The sequence below is a fragment of the Crocodylus siamensis genome, chromosome 14 (genome assembly GCF_052110815.1).
Source record: "Crocodylus siamensis isolate JL-2025a chromosome 14, ASM5211081v1, whole genome shotgun sequence".
Taxonomy (NCBI): Eukaryota; Metazoa; Chordata; order Crocodylia; family Crocodylidae; genus Crocodylus; species Crocodylus siamensis.
In genome coordinates, this window is record NC_143408.1 from 1,810,657 (window position 1) to 1,824,966 (window position 14,310).

The window sequence follows — 14,310 nt, forward strand, 5'->3', positions numbered from 1 at the left end:
GCAGTAAACGCCGGAGCCCCGCTGACGGCTGGAAGCAGCAAAGCAGCGCAGGGGCAAGGGGCTCCCCCCAGCCGCCACAGCCCCGGGAAAAGGCGGTCACCCAGGCGAGGCAGCTCCGGGACTGACCTGAGCAGCTTTGATTGAGGAGGCTTATAAGGAGGCAGCCGGTGATAAGGGAGGAGCTGCTCCTGGCTCTCCCAGACCAAGGGAAACCAAGGCTACCCATGCACAGGTGGGTGCAGTGCCAGGCACCAGGCAATGCAGGGAGTGCCTGGCAGGGCACCAGGCAGTGCAGTGCCAGGCAATGCCTGGCCCAGGGGCCCGAGCAAGTCCCTGAAGGGATGCTGCACCCCCGAGGGCAGGGAGCGGTGCAGGGGGCACGGACGACCCGGGCCCTGGAGAGGGTGGGACACAGAATAGGGGGCACCGAGGACACACACGTGTTTGCTCCCAGACACACACACGTGCAGGAGCTGGCAGAGGTGCACAGGATGCTGCTGGGGGGCTGCCGGGCTCTCCCCTCCCTCTGCTGCCAGCCCCCCACGTCCAGGGCTATGGAGCCAGGGGCTCCCTGAGGAGACCAAGGGTCAACTCTCCCTGCAGCCAGAGAAGCCCTGGGTTAAAAGGAACCGGCCGCGGGGGCCGTTATCTGTGTTTGGGCTACGGGAGGGTGGGTCAGCCTTGAAACGGGGCTGCCTGAAGGCCTCCTCCGCAGACGCCAGCCCTGAGCTTCTTATCGACCCCGGAGAAAAACGGGCTGGGGTGACAAGGGGCAGCAGGCTGGGCTCCGGTACCCCCAAGATAGGGTAGGTGGCTTCCAGCAGGTTTGGGACCCTTCCCATTGTGCCACCCCGGCCCCCACGTAACTTCCAGCAGCCCCAGGACTGCCCCAACCCTCAGCCCCCTCCCGGTACCTCTCGATCCTCCCTACTCCGTCCTGGCACCTGATTTCTGAGCACAAAGCAGCTGCTGGACCCACCCGCACTCCTGGACCCACCGCCTTCCGGGTGCAGTTAAGTCCTGAGATGACAGGAGGGCGCAGATATGAAGAGCTAGTGAAAGATGCTTCTGGGCAACGTGCCGCGGCGCCCTGCCCTTGTCAGCACCTCTCGCTCTGCAAGCCAGCTGGGACAACCCCCTGGCAGGGCCATACCCCATCCTGGCAAACACAGAGCCTTCGAGCACCTCAAGGAGAGACACGTGCTTGCACACACCAACACCCCGCAATCCCAACCCCTGTATCAGGTACTGGCGATTCAGGCCCAAGCTCCCTGGGGCGCAGGGCCAGGCTGGGACAGGCCGTGGGCCAGCACATGCCTCGCAGAGCACAGCACATGGAGCACCATGGCAAATAAACCCCCCGTAAAACCCCTGCAGCCACCAGCGCCCTCCCTGGTAAACAGGAGAGACAAGGCGGGAACGCAAGCAGCGTGGAGGCCCCAGCACTGACGGCCTCCTGTCCTGGGGGAGCTCCCCTGCCTGCAGGCAGCCCGGTGGTCTGCATGCAATCACCGCCAGGTGTTTTAAAGGCTGGGCTGGTTTGTGAACAGTGGGAAGCAGCCAGGGTAATAAATCTGCCGGTGGCCTGTTTTGGCCAGGGCGTAGGTCCTGCTCAGTCAACATCCTCTGCTCCACCCAAAGTGCTTTGCACAACCACAGGTGCCTCCAGCCCCCGGACAAGGAAATGTTCCTGCAACGAGGAGCTCCGCGTCCACCCACTTCCTGAAACCCAGAGCCCTGCAGCCGCCGGCCTGCTGCACTCGGGCCCGGGGCGCTGGGGGCTGAGCGCGCTGTGCACGGATCCGGAGGCTGCCCCCATGCACAGGGACCCAGCACGCTCCCCGGGCTTGGGGTGCCCCGGCAGCCAGCAACGCCATGCAGCCGTGCAGGAGCGGGGCAACCCAGTGGGAAAGCTTCTGCTGAGCTGGGCCCCCTTGCTGGGGGCCAGTTCAAAGTGTTTTTTGCGGGGAAGCAGACGGGTTTCACTGCAGTAAGACACCAGGGCTGAGTTTCCAGGGGACGCACTGGTGGCTTGCTCTCGGAAAGGCCCCACGGCTACATGCCAGCCCGCACGCACCACGTCTTGGTCCTCTTGCCCACCCCCACCCCCCACGGCACAACTGGGACCGGAGCCAGCCTCGTCGCCCACGGGAGCCTGGCTGGGTGCCGGGACCCTCCTGCGCCCGGCAGCCCCTGCGCGCCGTGCTCCCAGGCCCGCGCGGCAGGAAGTCTGCGCAGCGCCGGGGCAGGAAGGAAGCCGGGAGGGGGACTTTTCTCTCTCCCCTTTTTAATCTCCATCTTCTACCCGACGCCCACGCAAGGCCGGAAATACAAGCAGCGAGCGCCTGGCGGCCTGGTCCTGCCCCATCACTGAGGCGTTGCCTCACCTGCCCCCGGGGTGGGCTGGATCGAGGACCTCCCAGCCCTTCCCAGGTAACCCCCCAGCCTTGTGCCCCAAGAAGGCGCGGGCAAGGGGTCTCCAGGGCTTAGCACGCGGCTACATGGGCCCTGCCACGGCCTGGCACCAGGGACTTGGGCACCCGTAGGGGAGGATGGGGGCAGACGGGTGTGCAAGCAAAAGGCAGGGGTGGCGGGGGGCTGGGGCTCAGTTCCTGTGCTCCCGCTAACCCCACTTCTCCCCCCAGAGCTGCGGTGCTGCAGCCCGATGGCTGACCCGGGGCTTTCCTCGGCAGCGCCCTGAGATGCGCTGCGGACCAGGCGCAAACCGATAGCACGAGTGCCCCCGAGCAGCGTGGAGACACCCCCGGGTAGGCAGTGCCTCAGTTTCCCCCCAGGGCGTCCAGCCCCAGCTCCCAGGAGGCTTCGGGGGCTGGCAGGGCACGCCGGTCTCGGCTCAGGAAGTCCCCCCGAAGCTCGGCGCCGTGCCGCGCTGGCAGGGCCCCCCGCCCCGGGGAAGGCGGCGCAGGAGCTGCACCCCCCACGGGCCGCGAGCTGCAGCCCCGATGCCAACCGCAGGCCGGCGCTGACGCGGGAGGTGCCTTCCTGAGGCCGGGGCCAGGGCAGGGAGAGGCTCCGCAGTGCCCCCGGGGTGCTCCCCTGAGCAGAGGGGTGGGGGTCCCGCCGGGTTAACCCCCCTGTCCTTGCAGTGCCTGCCCCGCCATGGCCCCGCTGGGCGAAGACACCCCGCTGATGGGGCACTGCTCCAGCAGCCTGTCCTCCACCGAGGCGGGCACGCTGCAGGTGCACATGTACCACCAGCCGGGCACCCCCAACTCCAGCGGCACCCTCACCTTCTCCTTCGGCGAGTACCTGGCAGAGGAGCTGTGCGTGGCGGCCGCCAAGGCCTGCGGTGAGGCCACGCTCCGGTCCCTGGGTTAGGGGGTCAAGGGCAGGGGCTGGGGTCTGCAGTGCCTCCAGCATGGCATGAGGAGGGGCTGGTTTCTCCCCTGCCTCTGCCACTGCCCCCCCCCCCGTGCCCCTGAGTGACTCACTCAATGCCCTGATGGGGCAATGCCCGCCGTCTTGCACCCCTGCGCCCCTCCAGGCATCCTGCCCGTCTGCCACTGCCTCTTTGCCCTGGCCACCGAGGACCTGAGCAGCTGGTTCCCCCCCAACCACGTTTTCACCGTCAGCGATGCCACCAGCCTGGTCGTCGTCTACAGGATCAGGTACCCACCCCCACGAGCCCCAGCGCACGCGGGTCCAGGGGCGCTCGGACCACGCCGCAGGCCCCTGGCCTGAGCACGCAGCGGCTCTCCCCGCTGCCCGCCCCAGCCCCTGCCCCTGCCCTGGGGTGCACGTGCAGGGGCGATTGAGGGACCCTGGTGCCAGCTGTCCTCCCCCCGCCCTCGGGCCAGGTTCCTCTTCCCCAACTGGTGCGGGCCGGGGAAGTCGCAGCGGTTCCAGCTGCTGCAGGACCGGGCCAGCGCCGTCCTGGACCAGCCCGTCATCGACTACCTCTTTGCTCAGGTGAGCAGCGCCAGCCCGACCGCTGCAAGATGGCCCCCGACCACCAAATCCCGCCCCCGCCCCGTGACCTTGACCCCTCCACCACTGCACAGCTGGGCCTGCTGCAGAGACTCACCCAAGGCTGCGCGGGGCGGCGGGGGCGGGGGCCCCATCCTGGCGGGGCAGGCAGCCCCTGCCCCCCGTGCTGACCCTGTGGGGCACCTAGTCCCGCAGCGACTTCCTGCGGGGGCTCGTGGTGGGGGCGCTGAGCTGGCAGACGCTGGAGGCCTGCCTGTGCCTGGCCGTGCTGGACATGCTGCGCATCGCCAAGGAGAGCCGGCAGAGCCTGGGCCGCACCTTCAGCTGCGTCAGGTGAGGGTCTCGGCTGGGCAGCGCCCTGCAGCCTGGCAGGGGCATGGCCTGGGGCCGGTGACCGGGCAGCCCTGCCCCCTGTGCCCCAGGGCGGGGACCCCCCGCCCTCACAGCCCCCTCGCCCGCCCCGCAGCTACAAGTCCTGCCTGCCCGAGGGGCTGCGGGACCAGATCCAGCAGCGCGGGTTCTTGACCCGCAAGCGCATCCGCCGCAAGTTCGGGCAGTCGCTGCGGCGCCTGGGCGCCTGCCAGACGGACGCCCGCTACCTCAAGATCAAGTACCTGCTGGACCTGGCGCGGCTGCAGGGCGCGGGGGCCGAGGAGTGCTTCTGCGTGCGGTTCCCCGGCGCCCCCGCGCCCGAGACCCTCATCCACGTGGCGGGGGAGAGCGGCGTCTTCTGGAGCCACAGCGGGGACGAGGTGAGGCGGGGGCCGGCCCCGCCGCGGGGTGGGCACGTTGCCTGCTGCCGCCAGCCCAGGGCAAGGCCGAGGGGCTGTACGGTGCCCCGTAAAGGCTGGACTCCGCTTGCAGCCTCCCCGGGGGCCCGTGCCGCGAGGACCGCTGTGGCCCCCCGCCCAAGCCCGGCGGCGCTCTTGGTGCGGGGGTGCATGCTCTCGCCGCGGCCTGCCCCGGTGCCTGCAGCCCCGGCCTGGGACCCAAGGCAGCCCCCAAGAGCCCTGTCACCCCTCCACCCCAGACCCGCCAGCCCTTCTGCGACTTCCCCGAAATCGCCGACATCGGCATCAAGCAGGCGAGCCGGGACAGCCAGCCCGTGGAGAACCGCGTGGTCACCATCACCAAGACCGACAACCGGATCCTGGTGCGCGGGAGCGGCAGGGCCGGGGCTGGGGGCACTGCGCTGCGGGTGGCGGGTGGCGGGTGCGGGCTGGGGCCGGGCTGAGCCCCGCCTGTGCCGCCCCGCAGGAGCTGGAGTTCCCCAGCCTGCGCGAGGCGCTGTCCTTCGTCTCCCTCCTGGACGGCTACTACCGGCTGACGGCGGACGCCCACCACTACTTCTGCAAGGAGGTGGCCCCCCCCCGGCTCCTGGAGGACTTGGAGAACCGGTGCCACGGGCCCATCAGGTGGGCACCCCGACCAGGCAGCGCCCGGGGCTGGAGGGGAGAACACCCCAGCAGGGGCAGTGTGGGTAGGGTCTCCACAAAACGTGGCCTGAGCAGCGTGACCACGTAGGCGAGCCCCCCAGGGTAATTGTCTCTGATATGTTCTCCATAGGAGGTCTATATTGAGCAGGTTCTTTTTGGTGTTGGGTGGTGGAACCGGAGCGTGCTCCATCCCCTCCATGCATTGACCTGGTATTGCAGTGCTTCCAGGACCGGTGCAAAAAAACAGAAAGAAAAAAGGCCTGCAGCACCCCCTGCTGGCGCTGCTGGGTACTGCACCCCCCAACCCGGCCAGGCTGGCAGAGGGTTGCCAGGCAGGGCTCCCAGGCCCCCGGGCTGTAGGGGCGCCAATGCCCGGCCGACGAGCGACTCCCTGCCTGGCACTGGGAACACCTGTCCAGGGCTCCCTTCCAAGCCACGCGAAACCGAAAGGCAGGGAGAGTCCCTGCAAGGCTGCAGGGCCTTTGTCAACCAGCCCACCCCGCATGTGCGCTGGGGCCAGGGGTCAGGGCCGAGGCCCGACCCCTGGGGCTGGGACCCACCGGCCCGACACGGTCCCGGCTTTCGCAGCTCGGAGTTCGCGGTGCACAAGCTGAAGGCGGCGGGGAGCAGCCCGGGGCTCTGCCTCCTGCGCCGCAGCCCCCAGGACTTCGACAGCTACCTGCTCACGGTCTGCGTGGAGGTAGGCTGGCTCCTGCTTCCCGGCGCGAGCCGGGGGTGGACGCGGCGGTCCCAGCTCCTGTGCTGGAAAGGGTCTGCCGGCGCTGGGAGGGAGCCTCGGGGCTGGCATTTGGGGCTGATTTGCCCTGGGGGGGCGCTTGGCCCATGCTGCCGCCCTTGCCCAGCCCCTTGGCTCGCTGGCTGGGGACCGCAAGGCCTCTCTTGCTCTGTCCCGGTGCAGACGGCTCTGGGGATGGACTACAAGCGCTGCCTGATCCGGAAGGACCCAGACGGCGGCTACGGGCTCTCCGGGGTGGCGCGGCGCTTCGGCAGCCTGCGGGAGCTGCTGGGCACCTACCAGCACTGCAGCCTGCAGGCCGACGGCGTGGCCATGCGCCTGGCCGACTGCTGCCCTCCGCGGCCCAAAGGTACGGTTAAGCCGGGCACGCCGAAACCTCCACCGTGCCCCGTGGCAGGGGCTGTCTGCCCAGCCCAGCTCCGCGTTAGGGAGCATCCAGCAATCACCTGCTCATGCCCCCCCCCCACGCTCACCCTGTATGCGCCCCCCTAGAAAAGTCCAACCTGCTGATCGTGCGTGGGGGCTGCTCCGCGCTGCCCAGCTCCCCCGCCGCCCCGCGCCGCAGCCCCAACCAGATGACCTTCCACAAGATCCAGCTGGAGAGCCTGACCTGGGTAGGGGCCGGGGAAAGCTGGGGGCTGGCTGGGCTGCGGGGCACAGGGGCCGGATGCAGCTGGGAGGATGCGCGGGGGTCGTCCTGGGCCAGGGGAGGGAGGGGCTGGGGCCCCACCCAGCGGCCCGTCGCTCCCCCGCAGGGCGAGAGCCTGGGCCAGGGCTCCTTCACGCAGATCTACCGGGGCGTCCAGCGGGACCAGGAGGGCGGCGAGCAGCACCAGACCGAGGTGTTGCTCAAAGTGCTGGACAGTGGCCAGCGCAACTACTCCGCGGTGAGGCCCTGCGCCGGCCCGGGCCACCCCACAGCCCAGCCTCGGGTGGCTGGGGTGGGGCAGGCCTTCCTTCCCCACCCCAGCGCCCTGCCCCTGCCCCTGCGGTGCCTCCGAGAGCAGCCAGTCCCTGCTGGGGTCTGGGGGCACCCTCCCTTCCCTGCCCCCAGGACCCAGGTGGGACGCGGGTGCTTGGCAGGGCATGAGCCCTGCCTCACCTGCTCGCCCCCACCCAGTCCTTCCTCGAAGCCGCCAGCGTCATGAGCCAGGTCTCGCACAAGCACCTTGTCCTGCTGCACGGGGTCAGCATCGGGAAGGACAGTGAGTATTGCCCCCCGCCCCCGGGTCAGAGGCGCCTTAGGTAGGACTCAGCCCCACGCCCGCAGGGACCCCGGCTCCTGCCCTGTGCCGGGCGCGGGGAGGCTGGGCCAGGGTGTCCGGCTTTGCCACGCTGCAGGATGGATGGAGTCAGGACGCCTGGGTCCTTCGCCCCACTTGGGTGCCGCTGCGGGGAAGGCGATGGGGAGCGCGGACTCCTGGGTTCGGCCCCCAGTCCCAGAGGCGGGAAGCAGTGCCCTGCCGGGGGCGCCGCGGGGGTTTCAACCCCCTGGGGCAGTGAGGGGCAGGGGAGGGGTCTGCAGCCCTGCCCGGCCCCAGCCCCAGCCCCACTCCTGCAGGCGTCATGGTGCAGGAGTACGTGCGGCACGGCGCCCTCGACACCTACCTGCGCCGCAGCCAGGCCGAGGGCAAGGTGACCACCAGCTGGAAGCTGCAAGTGGCCAAGCAGCTGGCCTACGCCCTCAACTTCCTGGTGAGTCCCTGGAAGGAGCCATGCATGCATGAGGGCGCGTGCACACGTGCGTGCACACATGTACAGCCCCTTGCTCGTGCATGCCTACACGCGCACGCCCCGTGCAGCCCCCGGGCTTGGGGCTCACAGCTGGCAAGCTCCCCTGGGACGTGCAGCTGACCCCCGGCCCCCTGCCCCCCCAGGAGGACAAGAAGATCGTCCACGGCAACGTCTCGGCTAAGAAGGTGCTGCTGGCGCGGGAGGGGGACGCGGCTGGCGGGAGCCCCCCCTTCATCAAGCTCAGCGACCCGGGGGTCAGCATCACCGTGCTGGCCCCAGAGCGTGAGTGCCCAGCCGCGGGTGGGGGCTGGCCTTTCCCTGCCCCAGCAAGGGGGGGCACCCTTTAGGGCTAGGCATAGGAAGACCCCCCCCGAGGGACACAGCGCCCCCTCCCCTGCAAGGCAGCCCTACGGGGATGCTGTGGCGGAGCCAGGCTTGGAAGCCCGGCCTCCCTGGTCCCAAGCGAGCGCTGTAACCGCTAGGCCGTCCTGCCGCCCCGCGGGGGGACAAACCCGGGGCAGGCCCCGGCTGAGCAGGCCCCTCCCCGCAGTGCTCGTGGACCGCATCCCCTGGGTGGCCCCCGAGTGCGTCCGCGACCCCGCGGCCCTGGCGCTCGAGGCGGACAGGTGGAGCTTCGGCGCGACGCTCTGGGAGATCTTCGGCAGCGGCGCCGTGCCCCTGGGCGCGCTGGAGCCCTCCAAGGTGAGCGGGGCCGCCCAGCCTGGAAGCGGGGGCCGTGCAGACCCTGCGGCCCCTCACGCCCTGCTTCTCCACCCAGAAGCTGGATTTCTACCTGAGCGCCCTGCAGCTGCCCCCTCCCAAGTGGACAGAGCTGGCCAACCTGGTGGCCCAGTGCATGGACTACCAGCCCCGCGGGCGCCCCTCCTTCCGCGCCATCCTCCGGGACCTCAACAGCCTCATCACCTCGGGTGGGCGCCTGGCGGGGCGGGGGGAGGATGCCAGGCTTCCCGGGCAGGCGGGACAAGGCGGGGAGGTCCCTGGGCGTGACAGGGTTCGGGGGTCTTGCCCGTACCCTGGGGGGCTTGCTGCGAGGACCCAGACCCGCTGAGCTTTCCCTCCGCCACGCTCAGACTACGAGCTGCTGTCGGACCTGTCGCCCAGCGACCCCCCAGCCAGGGACGGCTTCTGGGACTACGCCAACGCGCCCCTGTGCCAGGACCCCACGCTCTTCGAGGAGCGCCACCTCAAGTACATCTCCGTGCTGGGCAAGGTGAGCGGGGTCTCGCTGCCCCACACCCCGCTCCCCTGGCGCCCCGCTGCCGCAGAGCTGTACCCGGGGACGCGCTGCCAGGGCATCTGTGCCCAAGCCGGGGGGCATTAGCACCTCTCTTGGCCCTCCTGCTCCCGCTGGCCCTTCCACCTGGGGGGTCGCCCCTCCACGAGCACCTGGCCCACCCGGCGTCTCCCTGCGGGTGCGGGTGCGGCTCCGGCTCCGCTCATCGGGCCGCGCTGCCGGTCACAGGGCAACTTCGGCAGCGTGGAGCTGTGCCGCTACGACCCGCTGGACGACAGCACCGGGGAGCTGGTGGCCGTGAAGCGGCTGCAGCAGAGCTCGGCCGAGCAGCTGCGGGACTTCGAGAGGGAGATCGCCATCCTGCGCGCCCTGCACAACGACTTCATCGTCAAGTACCGCGGCGTCTGCTACAGCCGGGGTGAGCCGGGGCGCGGGGGGGCAGAGCCCGAGCCGCGCCGCAGCGGCTCGGGATCTGGCCCCGGCAGCCGCGGCTGAGCCCCCCGTGCCCACAGGGCGCCGGAGCCTGCGGCTGGTGATGGAGTACCTGCCCAACGGGTGCCTCCGGGACTTCCTGCAGAAGAACCAGGCGCGCCTGGACCACCGCAAGCTGCTGCTCTACGCGCTGCAGATCTGCAAGGTGCAGGCCGGCTTGGGCGGGGGGCACTGCCAGGGGAGGGCCTGGCACGGGCCCCACAATCCCAGGGGAGCCCCCCTCACGGCAGCCCCAGGGTCCCAGCCCCTGCAAAGCCCACAGCACGCCAGGCTGAATTCATTCGCCCCCCGCCCCGACCTGTCCCCTGCTGCCCCACACCGCTCCTTGGCAGGGATGGGCCCATCCCCGTGCAGCAGGGCAGGAAACTGAGGCGCAGCAGCAGAGGGGGTGAAGCCCAGGGGTGCGGGTCCAGATGCCCGGGGCGGGTGAGGGAGGGCGGCGAGAGGCTTTCCTGGGCCAGGCCCCCCCACAACCCTGCAATGCCAGCTGGGGCTTGCGGGCATGTCTGGCAGGGCATGGAGTACCTGGGCGCCCAGCGCTGCGTGCACCGGGACCTGGCCAGCCGCAACATCCTGGTGGAGAACGACAACCACGTGAAGATCGGGGACTTCGGCCTGGCCAAGCTGCTGCCCCAGGGCAAGGAGTACTACGTCGTGCGCGAGCCGGGGCAGAGCCCGGTCTTCTGGTAAGGGGCCCGAGTCCCTGGGGCAGCCCTGGGCGCCGCGGCGGGGCCCAGCCTGCAGGGCAGCCAGGAGGCCCGGGTCCCCCGCCACACGCTCACCGAGTGGCCTCGGCCTGGTCTCTTTCTCTGTCCGTGCCTCAGTTTCCCTCCTGACGCCACGCTGCAGGAAGCCAAGCGTGGTTACATCTGGCACAGGCGGGTGCAACGTGGCACTACCCCAGCCACAGGCATGCAGTTAGCTCGGGCAGCGCCCCGGCCTCTCCCTCGTGTCCAGCGACATAGCGGGCGGGCCAGAGACCCCCGGTCTCCGCTCCGCCGGGTCAGCCTACCCCCTCGCCCCATGCTGGCGAGGTGCCCGCCCCTGGGGGAAACTGAGTCGCAAAGAGCAAAGGGAGCGTGCTGCAGGCTGCGGGCGCCCGAAGGCGCTGGGTGGAGATCTCCAGGGCTGAGGTCTCCGCTGCAGACCGCTGGCCAGGGATGGGGGGCAGGAGGGCGGCCGTGATGGAGCGTGTCTGGCTGTCCGCGCCCTCCCCCTCTTTCCCAGGGCCCCCCCCCCCCACGATCCCCCTGGGCCCAGGCCCGCTGCCCCCCCAGGCTGCCCAGACACCCCCCCCGCAGGTACGCCCCCGAGTCGCTGGCTGACAACGTGTTCTCCCGCGAGTCCGACGTCTGGAGCTTCGGCGTCGTCCTCTACGAGCTCTTCACCTTCAGCAGCAAGAGCCGGAGCCCCTCGGAGGTGAGCGTGGGGCCGGGGAACAGCCATGGCCTGGGGGGGCGGCCCCTGCCCCGATGCTCACGGCCCCCCCGCCGCCCGCAGGAATTCCTCCGCATGATGGGGCCGGACAAGCCCCCGCAGATCATCTGCCCCCTGCTCGACCTCCTGAAGGACGACAAGCGGCTCCCGGCGCCCGCCGGCTGCCCCACCGAGGTAGGGGCCTGCCCTGCCCCGCCCTGCCCCAGCCCCCTCCCTCCCTCCCTCCCTCCCTCCGTCCGTCCGTCCGTCCGTCCCAGCGCTGACCCCTCTCCTCCCAGGTGCACGGCCTCATGCTGAGCTGCTGGACCTTCACCCCCGGCAAGCGGCCCACGTTTGGGGAGCTGGCAGCCAGGATCGAGGCGCTGCAGGACAGCCGCAGCAAAGTCCGGGGGTAGCACCCGAGGCGGCGCTGGAGCGGGCCCGCCTGCGACCCCCGCCACCAGAAGCAGCGCGCTCTCCCGAGGTCCCCGCGAGCTTTGTGCCAGGACGGCGATGCTGCTCAGTGCCAAGGACGTGCAGGCAGCTTGCAGCGAGCCCTGCCAGGCTGCCCCCATGCCAGCGCCTCTCTGCCCCCACCATCGCCATTTGCCAGCCAGGACCTGCTGGTTGAGGTCTCTCTAGTGGCTTTTAACCCCCCTATTTTTCCTTGGGGCGGGGGGGTGGAAACCAGCCCCCCTGTCTGCGCAGGGGCTTCCCAGAGCCTGCAGAGGGGCTGAGCGGGGTGGCAAACGCCCCAGCCGGGCTGAGCTGCCGGCAGGACACGCTCCGCGCTTGCTTGTGCCTGATACAGACCGCGAAAGGCGTCGCCTTTACATTAAAACCCTGGAAAGATCAGTGTCTCTTGGGCTTTAGGGCTCTTTGTTGCCAAGGCCTGGGTCGTCCCCCCGCAAGCCCCGCCAGGACAGCCCCCTCGTGGCATGGGCCAGCCAGCTCCAGTGCCAAAGGCACAGGGTCTTTCAAATAACCAAGTGGTTGGGTCTGAGAGGCGGCAATGCGCAGCCTTGGGGCGGGGGTGCCAGCCGACCCCCACCCCAGGCGCACGCTGGAGAAGCGAGTGGCGGCGCGTTGCCGCAGACACGGCGAGACTCGGTGCAGGGCAGCGGGGCTGTTTATTGCAAGCAGTCGCCGTACAGTCGTGTTCGAGCTCGTGGCGGCAGCCGCTGGCATGCGTGGCACCAGCTCGGGGACCCTGGGACTTGGACATGCCAGCCGCGGCTTTGCTTAATCCCGTGGCTCAAGGGGCTGGGGCTTTATGCAAGAGCAGGAGGGAGGCGAGGCCAGCTGCTGTGCCCGCGGCGCCAGACCGTGAGCGGGGCAGGCAGCTGCATGGCTCCTCCTGGGCCCCCGAGTCCCGCGGGCACGGCCGGGGCTTTGCTGCGCAGCGCCTAGCAGAACTGCGTCATCTGCCGCCGGGTGCAGCCCCGGGTGCAGCACCCGCCGGCGAGGCCCAGGCTGGCAGGGACGCGTGCCATGGCCCCCAGAGGCTCCCCGGGACTGGCCTGGTCCGCCGGGGCGGGGGGGCGCGCGCCGGCCTCTCTGGACACGCCGCCGTCCAGCCAGTCCAGCAGTTCGGCTGCAAGGGGAGAGAGGGGGTCAGCCCCCAGCAGCCCTCTCTCCCCCCCGGTCGTCCTGCAGCTGCCCCGCACGCAGGGACACTGGCTCAGCCCGCCGCGCTCCACCCTGCCAGCAGGAAGTTCTCCTTTTCTGGGCTGGGCAGCAATACCTGATGCAGGGCAATACCCTTGGAAAGCAGGGTGGTGCCGGGGCTTTTAAGATTCAACTCCCCACCCCCTGAAAGTTTCATGCCAGAAAGAAGCAGCTGCTGCAGCCCACACCCGCCTTGCCCCACACACACGCTTTGCATTTCCTCCTTGTCCTAAAGCCAAAGGGATCGGCTGGAGGGTGCCAGCGGGATTTTGCCCTTTCGTGCAGGCTCCAGCTCTTCGTGCCACCAGACCCGCACAGGGAGAGGAGGGAAGTGTCGGAGGGACAAAATGTCCCCGCGGCTCCTTTGCTCTGCACCTGTCGGGGGAAGCACACGTGGGAGCGGGGCGTCCTCACCTTCTGCTCTCACCCCACCCAGCCCAGCCCAGCTTAGCTGGAAGATGCGAGGCACACTCCCAAGTGGCAGCTGGGTGTCTGCGTCTTTGTCTTTGCACGTCAGAGGCGCGAGCAAATATTAGCGTTTCGGATGCCAGGCCCAGCACTGACCTCCCCTCCCACAGGAAGCAGTAGCCTGGGGCAAATTGCACCTGCTGCGAGGCGATGAGAGCCCAGTGGAGACGTGTCCAGCATTGACGCCTGCTCACGCCCCCGGGAGGGAAAGGGCAGCTCCTTGCCCCACCGGGGAGGGCATGAGCTTGCTCCAGAAAGCAGCACGGGTGCCCCCACAAGCTGGCCCAAAACCTGCATTTATCCCAGCAGCTTGCATTGATGGCTGCGGCCCCCAGGAAACCCCTTGGCTGACACTCAGCACAGCCCGGCCCCCTCCTAGCCTTGCGCCCCCCGCCCCAGATGCTGCCCACAGGCAGCTGCGAGAGCAGGCTGGTTTCCCCGGCACTTGGGCAGGGAGAGCTGGCAGGTCTCTCCTCCCAGCCCGCGTCCCATCCTGGTCCCCATGGCACGGGAACGGGAGAGACCCAGCTTTGCAGCGCTGTGGGTCCGCCCCGCGCAGCTCAGACGATGCCCGTGCCTCCGAGTACCCCGGCTCCCCGTCTGACATGCTCCGGCACCCCAGAGGACCCCCCCCCCCCGCCCTTGCTTCGGCAGGACCGAGCATTGCCATGCATCCCTTTAGGGCAGGAAGGGAAAGGGGGGGTGCATCCCTCTGAAACCACAGCCCCCAGCAGAGCCCGGCTCCCAGCCCCAGGGACGGCGCAGCCACAAGCTACTTACCAGAGGACGTGCCCTTCCAGGGGTAGCGCTTCCACCGGGACCCTCCGCAGACGATGACGATGGCTCGGATGAACTCCCTGCCGCACAGCTTCACCACGCGGTCGTCCTGCGCCATGGAGCCCACGTTGGGACCCGCCATCAGGGCGACGATGGCCAGAGCCACCCAGCAGCGCATGGCTCACGGCTGGCCAGGGCACCGCGACCGGGGGCAGCTCCGCTGGGGCCCGAACGCCTGTCCCTGCAGCTCTGAGCTTCCCTGCCGGCCGCTCTTATCCTCTCTCTGGGAGGTGCAGCCGAGGCAGCCTTGGCCCTGGGCACGGCCCGCCACCGGGACATCGCTCTGCTCCCCAAGGCAA

The 14,310-nt window shown here is 69.8% G+C and overlaps 2 protein-coding genes and 1 pseudogene across 2 annotated transcripts; 2 read left to right on the top strand and 1 right to left on the bottom strand.

The window, feature by feature from the left end:
* Positions 1-1,732: 1,732 nt before the first annotated feature.
* On the top strand, positions 1,733-11,886 carry JAK3 (Janus kinase 3). The gene is made up of 25 exons (XM_090027089.1): positions 1,733-2,433; positions 2,646-2,768; positions 3,108-3,310; positions 3,506-3,629; positions 3,819-3,930; positions 4,136-4,281; positions 4,415-4,700; positions 4,979-5,101; positions 5,206-5,363; positions 5,973-6,084; positions 6,304-6,490; positions 6,634-6,755; positions 6,897-7,028; positions 7,262-7,346; positions 7,703-7,836; positions 8,019-8,157; positions 8,426-8,577; positions 8,654-8,804; positions 8,967-9,106; positions 9,359-9,548; positions 9,643-9,767; positions 10,136-10,308; positions 10,924-11,041; positions 11,123-11,233; positions 11,338-11,886. Exons 3-25 carry the CDS (start codon positions 3,121-3,123, stop codon positions 11,452-11,454), a joined length of 3,327 nt encoding a protein of 1,108 aa, XP_089883215.1. The 5' UTR covers positions 1,733-2,433; positions 2,646-2,768; positions 3,108-3,120; the 3' UTR covers positions 11,455-11,886.
* On the top strand, positions 5,537-5,621 carry LOC149853110 (U2 spliceosomal RNA; annotated as a pseudogene).
* Positions 11,887-12,444: 558 nt separating the features above from the next.
* On the bottom strand, positions 12,445-14,129 carry INSL3 (insulin like 3). The gene is made up of 2 exons (XM_090027904.1): positions 13,955-14,129; positions 12,445-12,632 (listed from the first exon to the last, which is right to left on the bottom strand). The coding sequence occupies exons 1-2, from the start codon at positions 14,127-14,129 to the stop codon at positions 12,445-12,447; spliced, it is 363 nt and encodes a 120-aa protein (XP_089884030.1).
* Positions 14,130-14,310: the final 181 nt, after the last annotated feature.